This window comes from Gobio gobio (assembly GCF_949357685.1).
Source record: "Gobio gobio genome assembly, chromosome: 14".
Taxonomy (NCBI): Eukaryota; Metazoa; Chordata; class Actinopteri; order Cypriniformes; family Gobionidae; genus Gobio; species Gobio gobio.
The window spans coordinates 42,184,191-42,196,690 of NC_137107.1; the positions used below are offsets into that span (position 1 = coordinate 42,184,191).

General features: G+C 35.5%; 1 protein-coding gene across 9 annotated transcripts in view; it reads right to left on the minus strand.

Annotated features, from left to right (window-relative positions):
- The window catches only part of fnbp1b (formin binding protein 1b), a gene marked incomplete at its 3' end in the record, with an annotated part of 125,199 nt that overhangs the window by 58,319 nt on the left and 54,380 nt on the right, over window positions 1-12,500 (minus strand). For all 9 annotated transcript variants that reach the window (XR_013817977.1, XM_079835998.1, XM_079835997.1 and 6 more), the window contains exons 3-5: window positions 10,127-10,177; window positions 9,855-10,002; window positions 871-933 (exon numbers count right to left, since the gene is read on the minus strand). Coding sequence is in view for 8 of the 9 variants with exons in the window: in XM_079835998.1 (XP_079692124.1) it covers window positions 871-933; window positions 9,855-10,002; window positions 10,127-10,177 (262 nt within the window). The remainder of the gene's footprint in view (window positions 1-870; window positions 934-9,854; window positions 10,003-10,126; window positions 10,178-12,500) is intronic.

Genomic DNA, 12,500 nt, shown 5'->3' on the forward strand with positions numbered 1-12,500 from the left:
CACACACACACACTTTAGTGGACTGACACCCAAGTTCAGATCACTACACTAACAAAAATGTTTGCATGGTTATCTTTTTTGGACATTTACTATGGTAATACCATGGTATTCACTGAAATACTTTGAAGTATAGCATTATATATGAATATGGAAATCTTTCCGTAGCATATTATACAGCTTAAAGATGAATACAAAAAAAAAACATAAATAAATACAATATTAATATTATAATATTTAAATTTTTACATTTAATTATTTAATTTAAGAGTTAATATTATAATTTAAAATGTATTTAAAAATGCAAAAATAATTACATTTTAAAATTACAAAATAAATATGAATATTAATAATATATTTTAATTTATAATTGAATTATATTTTAATAATTTAATTTGTATTTAAATGTTGTATTGAATAATGCAAGTTTAATTAATTTAAAATTTAAAGAATAAATAATACATTATTTTTATAATAGCATGGTATACAACTTAAGTGTAATTAAATGTAAAAATTACATTAATAAAGACAATATTAATACAATAATATTTAAATTTTAAAATGTATTATTCAGTTTAATTTCAATATTTTAACAATTTAATTTGTTTTAAAAATGTTGTGTTTATAAAAATGCAAAAATAGATAATATAATAACAGTATAATATTTTAATTTTCAAATTAATTAATTATTTAATTTTAATATTAAATAATATTTTAATTTATTTAAATAATTTGCATTGAATAATGCAAAATAAAAGGCTTATAGTGCGCCCAGACTTTTGGAGGCTATTGTATATCAAAGTACCATGGTATTACCATTATTTATTTATAAGTCTGAAATGTTGATTGATTATTGATTTTGGCTGAACTCACCGACTCCAGCTGTTTCCAACTGGCTTCGATCTGTTGCTGTGCCTTCCGTCCATCATGGAAATGCTGTGAGAGAGAAAGAAGTAGAAAATGCATCACTTGTTCTTCGTGAGTGTAACGCACATAACAGCAAATACACATTCCCACAAGAAAATGCTAATGCACAGAAATCGCTCTTTCATTGCTCAGGAGATTGAATTCTCAATTATGATTCAGTTTTGTCTCAGATGTTTCCCTAAAATTCCTGAGGAGAAATAAGTATTATTTGAGTCAGTAGTTGACATACAGAAAGAGTAAAAAAAAAAAAATTATATATAAAATATCCAAAACAGAACAAGAGACTCGCTCACAAATCTTAATGACTAATAACTAATAATGAATGAAAATAAGAATAATTGAAGATTACAAACAGGAGTGTCTGTGTGTATGGAACCATGTGTGTGTGTTTGCGTGCATGTGTGTGTGTGTGAGTTGCCAGGAAGCCATATTGCCGTGTTCTGTGTGTATCCTGTGTGTGTCGTCACACTCGAGGCCGTCTGTGTGTTTCTCTCAGCGGCTCCTCTTGGCCTCAGCACTCCAGGGAAAGTGTTCGCTTGGCCAACACTCAAATATCTCTCACACAAAGAGCTCAGTGTGCCACACAGATAAAGACCTGCTTCTCATGCAGGTCTGAGATCAGCTGAAGACGCCCGTACGAGCCAACACTCATCAGTTTAATAACACGTGACGAATGTATACGGTCATGCAACAGACCAAATCATTAACATGTTTAGCATCCGGAGATGTAAAGAGAACATGAAAACCCTACCTTACAGCCAAAATGACGAAATTACAAGTCACCAATTCCAATACCACTTGAGTAAAAGTCTTATCTGAGAGTATCTGATTTTAACAGTGCTATTCTCGTACTAGTCCTCAACACCTAAAGCCGGGCTCAGACAACAGGAGTTTCAGGCCGGTTTATGATCGGCTGGCCAAAATGTGGCAATAACTCAACTACCTTTATAATGCCTCCTCATATAATGTCTACAGCAGGGTGCCCGCGACACAGCATCCATTTTGTTTACATCCGCTTCCCTGTGAGATCACGTGAGGTGCTAAATCTGAGAGCCTTGCGTACATCTTGTAGTGTGTGATGCGCCATGACTTTCAAATCTTGTAGCGTGTGCAGGTTTGAGATTTGAGAGAATAAAATCGTTGAAGATTCTCCTCATGTGCGTGATGCAATCAGATTTCACAATCGGTTGAGATTTAAAAACTCCTGTAGTCGGAGCCCGGCTTAAGGGGTCGTTGACATGACACCATTTTCAACTAAAAACGGAAACCTTTTTATGTTTTTTGGCCGTTCATTTACATGACAGTTGTGTTTTGGGGGCCTGAAAATGCAAACTTTTGGAAACGGGTTTCAAAGTGCACGTTTTTGAAAATGATACCGTCATTGTCTCCATGTATACTACACAAAGCTAATTTGTGAAAACAGTGACGTCATACATGTTGTGTGTTTAGTCTTTAGGTGCATAGTTTCTTGACACAGTGACATCCCCAACTACTGGCTTGGCATGAATAATACAACGTTTTTTAGTCGGGATCATTTTGACAACTTTGTCGTCTGTACGCGAAAAACACTAAGGAAAAACGTTTCTGTGTTTAGTCCATCGTTGTCGTGTAAACGTACCCTGTAAGTTCCTTGAGTCTGAAATTTTCACGCTTTAAAAAATTTATATTTATAATATTATATAACGTTTACACACAATTTTCTGCGTTTTTAGCATCCTTAGCAAGCATTTTGAGAGGGGTTTTGACAATTCAGAGCCACCAGATGACGAACAGGAAAAAAACGCATATGCACATTTCGGACTGTGCAAAGGCATGCCAGTAAAAAACAAGAAACGGTTCATATGTGAGGAGAGCAATCTCGTTTATTTTCTAAAATCCAAATAAAACTGAACACCTCAATATTACAATCAACACAGTCTCTTAAAGGATTAGTTCACTTTCAAATAAACTTTTGCTTATAATTTACTCACCCCCTTGTCATCCAAGATATCCATGTCTTTCTGTCTTCAGTCGAAAAGAAATGAAGATTTTTGATGAAAAGATTTCAGGATATTTCTCCATATAATGGAAGTCAATAGACCCCAAACGGTTCAAGGTCCAAATGAGAGGTTCAGTAAAGCTTCAAAAGGGCTTTAAACCACATCAAACGGTACCAGACGATCAATAAAGGTCTTATCTAGCGAAACCATCTGTCTTTTTTTTTTTTTTAATAAATAAACTCTAAGTTTTATAAGCACAAATGCTCGCCGTGCTCTGTTCAGTGATGCTCGCTCGTGACGTCACGTAAAACGCAAATACGTTGAAAAGGTCACGATAGACGCAGGCGGAAGTACCGAGCCAATGTTTACAAATGAGCGGAAGGAGGACCGTATCCACATATTCAAACGTCTTTGCGCCTGCGTCTAGCGTGACCTTTTCAGCGTAATTGCGTTTTACGTGACGTCAAAAATCTTCATTTCTTTTCGACTGAAAACAGAAAGACATGTATATCTTGGATGACAAGGGGGTGAGTAAATTATAAGCAAAAGTTTATTTGAAAGTGAACTAATCCTTTAAAGTCCCCCTGGAGTCAATCATTTTATCCCTTAAAACTCATCTTTTATCACCAAAATGACATATTTAAACGTTTTTTCCTGTGAAATTAATTTCTTCAAGCCTTAACATAGCTTGAATGTAACTCTACACCCTTGCTTCATTTAGTATACGCGGAATCATGAATATGCAAATTAGCCCCGTCTCCACTCACTCACACAGCTCAGAATACCTGATCCACTCGGTCAACTTTACTGTAGTAAACACTGCACAATGGCAAATGGAAGTACTGGTTTAATTCAGCCATATATGTTTGAACCAGAAACTGATTCAGAAGAAGAAGAGGAAGAGTGAATTATACAGGCTCGTCTACAAGGCGATCAGAATGGTAATGCGTTGTATCGCTCTCTACAACGTCAGACACATAACAGTAACTAATAGGATTAGCCTTTAGCTTGACTACGTTATCAAACAGCTAATAATGTGTTGCTAATGCTACACAAAACATGTTCTCGTTCACCATCTTCAAAGTCCGAAAGCTGCCTTCTAAAAATCAGCATCCTTAGAAGCGCTTTGAACATCACAGAACGTCAGTGGAGACAGTCATCATAATATCGCAATATACATCATGTACATAATCCACCCGCTATATTGCTACATGTACAATGTACTGGAATAACCTTTCTTCTCTTGAGACTCCCCTGCTTCAGAGAATAGTTAATGATATGCTTAAACCCGCCCGCAGTTTGTGACGTCAGAAACACCAGCGATTTCAAACCGCGTTTTTGAGTCTGTCTTTGGTTCACTGCCGTTTTAAAGCGAAAATACTTAGCAATGGTGATGACTTATGCATTTGCACATGGTTTGTCTTAAAGCATATTAAAAACACCACAGAGACATATATTTACAACATTAAAAACTTGATTTTAACCACAAGGGGTCTTTAAATGTCTATAAATACTCAAGCTCAAGTGTTCAAAAAGGGCATAAATAAACCAATATCTTCAATATAACGTATAATCAATTAATATAAATGTAACTATAAATATTCCTAATTTGTCACTGCTAAATTAATAAATGTAACATGACATCATAAAATTATATTTTTATTGTATTATTTATTATGTATACTAATTACAAAAGAGAACAATCCTTAGTAATTCCTGTAAAAGTAATGCTTTTAATAACTTTTAGTCTAGTCTTGTTTGTTAAACACACGGACACCTGCACTGAATGTCAGACGGTCAGATCGGTCTGAATGACAAAGATTCGACTCTACTTCCTGTTTATCACACAGAGTCAGACTGCATAAAAAAAATCAGCAGAGCATTAATATCAGTGAAATCGCACAACACAAACACGCTTTTACCACTGGACTGTAGAAGGTTTTTGTTGAATATTTTACTGTATTTGAATAGCAGAGTGTATATGGTTTCTATGAAAAATGTCAAATACTTTCCAGTTTGTTAAATGTGCAGACTCAACTACAAATCATGTGGTGTCTGACTTCCTGAAGAGTGTAAATGTTGTGGTTCTGTGATACTTTTTCAAAACACAGCCCTATTATATATATATATATTTCGAATATTTCGAATATTCCTGAGATTAAACCGCACTTTTGGCTGCACTTAAATTTTGCAATTTAAATGTTATAAATATTTAACATTTTCAATATAAATATATTCAATTTAACAACTTTATTTAGAATATTCCTAAAAAAAAAATGCTAAATGTATTTTTGTATTATTACGTTTCTTGTTCAGACTTTAGTTTCATGATCAGGCCGGACAGAAAGAGTGAGAAAAGAAAGAGTGAAAAACAGTGAGAAAAGAAGTGAATGAATGAAAGAGTGTGAATGTGATCAGTATTCATCGCTGAGAATCTTGGCTGAATAAGGAATGCAGGCATGCAGCGGGCGAATAAAACCCTATAGAAAGCATTATGGGTACAAAACCACAGTCAGTCAATGGTGAAGGAGTCCAGTTGTGTCCAGCATAGCGATCAAGACTTTAAAGTACGCTTTCCTAAACACACATACACGAGAAAGTATACTTCTCATTTTAACATTTCTTACTGTGCTTGACCTGTGCTTGACAGTTTTCTAAAAAACAGATGTACGTGACAATTCACACACACACAATGTGACTGGAAAGGGTTCAACGATCATCTAATTCTTCTGGTTGCTGTGGCCCATTACAAACAGAAATCTAAACTCACTGCTGATCTGGAGTCAGTCTTTACCATGTCATCCAATCAGAGGAAGTCAACCTGTTCTCAAAAAGGAAGTTGACCTCAAGCTGTTTTAAAAGAGCATGAAGCTTCACTGTTAGAAGAAAAAGAAAATAAATAACAGAGAAAAAAAAGACCTGATGAACAGATGAAAGAGATGAGACTGAACAATACTGCGCTGCTTCAGAGAGGGTTTGAATCATTTATGCTTCACACACACACACACACACACACACACACACACAGAAGATAAAGGCAGACTTGTTTCCCATCATGGATCAAAAACAGAACAAAAAACAGAAAGCAACAGATCTTGAACAATAGCAAATGCGCTGACATTATAGCTCTTCTGTTATGAATAAAATGAAATATATATATAAATAAATAAAAATCTAATTAAAAACACAATAAAATAAAAAATAAATAAGATTAAAAATGTATAATGTATAATGTTTTTGTTATTTCATTTTATATATATATATATATATATATATATATATATATATATATATATATATATATATATATATATAAAAATAAAATATAAATATATAAATAAAATGAAATAACAAAAACATTATCAAAAACATTTTAAAAAATTCATTAAATTAAATAATAATTTTAGAAAAAGAACTGAGAGCACTGGCTAACTTCACTTAACAAAATCATTAAATTAAAAACATAAAAAATAAAAAATAAATACTATAATTTAATTTGTATTATTATTATTGTATTATTATTAATAATTATTTTAGAAAAAGAACTGAGAGCACTGGCTAAATTCACTGCATTAAAATGAAACATAAAAAAACAAAACAAAACAAAAACAAAAAAATCTAATTAAAAACACAATAAAATAAAAAACAAATAAGATTTAAAAGAAGAAAAAAAATAATAATATATATATATACACAATTAAACAACAAAAACATAAAAATAAAAATAAACAAAGTTAAATTACAAACATAAAATAAATACAATAATACTAATAATAAAATAAAATAAAATAATTATTTTAGAAAAAGAACTGAGAGCACTGGCTAAATTCACTGCAACTTTCCGCACCCATTTCAGATAAACCCGCTCATAAACGACATAAAAACAAAGCAAAACTAACTGTGGTTGGTCGCTTTGCATGTCAGTCAGAAGTAGGCGTTCCTGGCCTAAAAATGTTAGTCTGTAAGTCTGGCTATGCAAAATCAGTCTGGCCTTTGTCATAAAATGAAGTGCTTTTGTTTCCGTCCTTCTCTTGTTCAGCTAGTGATTTCATCTGGATCAGTCTGAGGAACTGAAGCAGCAACCTCTCAGTTTCTGGATTCATCACATCCCAGAATAATAACCTGAACTACTGAGCACCGCCTACAGATGGAGCATGTCTCAAACACACACGGTTATAGGCCCAGTGAGTGTAAAGCTTCTTCAACAATGGGTTTAATAGAGATTTACAGTATCAGACCATATGCTGTCTGGATTAAAAGCGGCAAAAAACTGAGTGCGACTGTTTTTAATTAATTCTCCATTAATCCACTACAAAATAAAATATCCACATATATATATGTATTTAAATGCACAAACACTCCCACACACACGTGTATCAAATCAACAGAATGAACCGATGAACAGAGGTATACGTAAGAGATAGACAGACAGACAATTAAAGAGAGTGAAAGAAGAGGTTTATAAAACAGGAGTGAAGCAGCATTCTGGGAAAACGGCCAGACAGACACCATGGAGCCCTGCTCAGTGTGAGAGAGTGAGCGCTGAATGCTGGGAAATCTGCGTTCTTCAGGTTGACACCTAAATGCCTTCATCTGATTTGATAAATGAAAGATGAACGTTGTGTTCTGACACTGCTCATGTCAGTAGTTCAGCTCTGTCTGGACATATAAATCAGAGTCGACCACCACGAGAGTTCAGTGTCATCATGGTTATGTTTCTCATCTGTGTGTGTGTGTGTGTTTATGTGCAATGATGAAAACACACACAGAGACACACAAATGAGTGTAATTCATACACAGAACCCAGACACTTTCAGTCTAAACACACAACAGCATTTCTATTTATGGAAGTGAGAGAGACAGAGTGAGAATGTGTGTTATAATGATGATCTCTTAGAAGAGACAACTGTCCTGGTTATGAACTTCTGAACTCATAAAAATAGTGAACAACTTATTGTATACTAATGTAATAGTAATATGCTAATGTATTAACAATGTGTATGTGTGTGTATATTTATATATATTACTTGAATAATTTCCTTTATCATTAAGTCATACCAAAAGATCAAGATATCTATATATATATTTACACTCACCTAAAGGATTATTAGGAACACCATACTAATACTGTGTTTGACCTTAGTAATTGTAAAACCGCCTTCAGAACTGCCTTGATTCTACGTGGCATTGATTCAACAAGGTGCTGAAAGCATTCTTTAGAAATGTTGGCCCATATTGATAGGATAGCATCTTGCAGTTGATGGAGATTTGTGGGATGCACATCCACGGCACGAAGCTCCCGTTCCACCACATCCCAAAGATGCTCTATTGGGTTGAGATCTGGTGACTGTGGGGACCATTTTAGTCCAGTGAACTCATTGTCATGTTCAAGAAACCAATTTGAAATGATTCGAGCTTTGTGACATGGTGCATTATCCTGCTGGAAGTAGCCATCAGAGGATGGGTACATGGTGGTCATAAAGGGATGGACATGGTCAGAAACAATGCTCAGGTAGGCCGTGGCATTTAAACGATGCCCAATTGGCACTAAGGGGCCTAAAGTGTGCCAAGAAAACATCCCCCACACCATTACACCACCACCACCAGCCTGCACAGTGGTAACAAGGCATGATGGATCCATGTTCTCATTCTGTTTACGCCAAATTCTGACTCTACCATCTGAATGTCTCAACAGAAATCGAGACTCATCAGACCAGGCAACATTTTTCCAGTCTTCAACTGTCCAATTTTGGTGAGCTCGTGCAAATTGTAGCCTCTTTTTCCTGTCTGTAGTGGAGATGAGTGGTACCCGGTGGGGTCTTCTGCTGTTGTAGCCCATCCGCCTCAAGGTTGTGCGTGTTGTGGCTTCACAAATGCTTTGCTGCATACCTCGGTTGTAACGAGTGGTTATTTCAGTCAAAGTTGCTCTTCTATCAGCTTGAAACAGTCGGCCCATTCTCTGACCTCTAGCATCAACAAGGCATTTTCGCCCACAGGACTGCCGCATACTGGATGTTTTTCCCTTTTCACACCATTCTTTGTAAACCCTAGAAATGGTTGTGCGTGAAAATCCCAGTAACTGAGCAGATTGTGAAATACTCAGACCGGCCCGTCTGGCACCATCAACCATGCCACGCTCAAAATTGCTTAAATCACCTTTCTTTCCCATTCTGACATTCAGTTTGAGGTTCAGGAGATTGTCTTGACCAGGACCACACCCCTAAATGCATTGAAGCAACTGCCATGTGATTGGTTGATTAGATAATTGCATTAATGAGAAATTGAACAGGTGTTCCTAATAATCCTTTAGGTGAGTGTATATATACATAATAATTATACACACAGTACACACACACATAAACACAAACTTTTATTTTGGATGTGATTAATCACGATAATTTTTTCCCCAGCACTAATAATTATGTAATAATAAAAATAATAAAAAATGTTTGTATATGTATATATAGATTTTTTTTTCATATATATATATATATATATATATATATATATATATATATATATATATATATATATATATATATATATATATATATATATATATATATATATATATATATATATATATATATATATATAGTTTTGCTTGAGCCAAAAGGTAATTTTATCGTTTTATCACAATTTACTTTTGAAATGAATAGTTTAAATTAATAATTTATTGATTCTTCACTTAATCATTAAGGAAAACAACTAACAACCTTAAATACAACTTGCAGTCAAGCTGGATAAAAAAGTGGGACATCATGAGAAATGGATGAACATTGTGTGTGTTTCTATGTAGTTAAAGGTGCCACATTAATCACATCCTTCAGAAAGTCATCCTACCAATGACTGACTAGTTGTCTCTGTTCATTAAGCTGGGATAGAAGGCAGGATTTTAACCAAATTGGACATTTCACAGCTGTAACTTTAACCGAGCGATCCTTCACTCACCGTTTTCCTCTCCGTTTTGACTTCCTGTGCGTACCGCGTGAGGTCGGCGATGATCTGTGACGTCATATTCTCTGCGACGACCTCATGCTGGCCGGCGTAATCGTTCAGCTCGTTTAGCGTCGAATGAAACGCACGGCACCAAGTGTACCTAAGACAGGAAGTGACATCATCAATATAACAAGTCATGAATCCACCTTGACTTGTAAAATGTTGATTCAGACATCTAGTGCATGTGATCCATCTGGATTTATACCAAAACATATTAAACATACTTATTCTCGTCTTCGTCTTTCTTCTTAGGCTGATATTTCTTGGACAGGTTCCTGTGCAAAATTAAAGAAAAGCAAATGACTGCATGTTTGCAATACTAACATACTTCTCATACTAGTTCTACAAGTACTTCCACGAGCCTCGCTACATTTGGGAATATTGTATTTATCCAGAACATGCTGTGTACACGTATCCCACAATGCAATGTGATCAACCTGACTTTTTATTTCCATTAAATGAACAAATGAACTATAAGTAATGTTATGATTTTTTACATTTTTCCTTGACTCAATTCTTGTTCTGATCTGTAATAAAAATGTAAAATAATCCAAGAAAATAACAAAAAATAATAAATATGAATGAAATACATTGCAGATTTAAACATGCACAATGATGTAAATGTACAGTAGCATACAACTGTATGAAATAAATACCATGTATACTATAAAATAAATATTCAGTGTATACTGTAAACAGTATGCTAGTACTCCAGTCATTTCAAAAAGACATGCATGTTTGAAATGTTTTTATAGACCAATCAGAAAGCTCCATTAAGAAAAGCGACCAATCAAAAACACTATGGGCCCTATCTTGCACCCAGCGCAATTGACTTTGTACACCGACGCATGTGTCATTCCTATTTTGCACCCGCGCAAAGCGCGCTTTTCCCTCCACAGAATCACGTCGCTAAACTAGTGAATGAACTTGCGCTCCCTGGGCGGTTCAGCGCAAAAAAGGAGGCGTGTTCCGGCGCAAACAATCCCTGGTGCTATTTTGCTGTTCCATTAAACAATTGCGCCACTGACCAGAAAAAACCTAGTCTAAAGTCAGTGGTGCGTTGCGCGTTGTTCATTATGCTATTTTAAGGGCGCATGCTTGACCATAATGTATAGCGTGCACAACGCGCATACACTTTGCTCATGTAACCTACACAGATGCAACAGTTATTTTTGCAAATCATAAATTGTTACACTAAAAAAATATTAACACATGAGATGACGGAAATCATTGTGGTGTGCCACGAAGATGTGAAAAAATAGGCATAAATCTAGCTTACAAATTATTCAGGCTAATTGTAATAATTAAGGATAAGACCAATAATTAAGGTTTGCCCAATAGTGGCAAGACATATGTATATAAGGACATCTGACAAATTGGTTTGTCCGTCAAGAACCAGGAAAAAAAAATCGACTGAAAAACTGAAAAAACTGAAAGACTGAAAAAAAAAAGACTGTGAAATCACCTTTACCATAATGTACAACATTACAACTTCACTTCTCTGTCTTTCACTGCTCTTACAAGAACATCAGTCTCCTCGGCTATGAACCGCTCCTGGCGTGCGCCTGGTAAATACGCCATAATAATAGCAATCCATAATGGAACTTGCGCACCTGCTTTTAAAGGGAATGTTGGATGACGCTCGAATTGGTTTATTCACGTTACGCCCAAACCATACCTATGAATAATGAAGCTACTTCAGACCAACCCATTTTAGATTTGCGCCGGGCGCAAGAGCCATTTATCCCGCAAGGAAAATAGCAACAGCGCCGAGACCCGCCCACAAAGTTACTTGCGCTTCGCGCGTTGACACTTGCGTTTCAGATCGTTAAAATAGGGCCCTTTATTAGTACTAAGAACCAATCCACGAAATCAAATTTAAACTTTTTGTCTTAGACTTTTAACATGCATTTAAAATGAATGTGAGGCTCGTTGCCTGACTGTGTGGAAACTGTGAAACAAATGCCGTCTTTCTTTGTCTCCTTTCTCGTCACTGTCAGATGTTATTCTCTTTGTATTCTATTATCACCATCTATAAATACAGAGCGTCTGCTCGTCATCAGTGCCTCGGGAAAGGTGTGTGAGTGCATGCATGTGTTTGCATGTGTGTGTGTTCATACTGAACCTTGCCGAAGGGTAAAATACACACACTAAATTAAACACACACACACACACACACACACACACACACACACACACACACACACACACACACACACACACACACACACACACACACACACACACACACACACACGTGCGCGCCTACAGCAAGACACCTCTCGTCCTCATCAGTCCTTCTGCACTTATTCTACAGCTGTGTTCAGAATAACACATTAACATACTACATCTGTTACCGCACAGTATTCTAAACACACTCATATAACACACACGGCAAACATACTACACTTGTCAAAATGTGCACAACTGTCACACTACATGGAGTACTGTATGCCACAATGCAATGCACTCGACTTGACCTTCCATTTGCAATGTAATGTGATGAATGAACTGGATGTAATCAATCTGTCTGTCTGTCTGTCTGTCTGTCTGTACGTCTATCTATCTATCTATCTATCTATCTATCTATCTATCTAT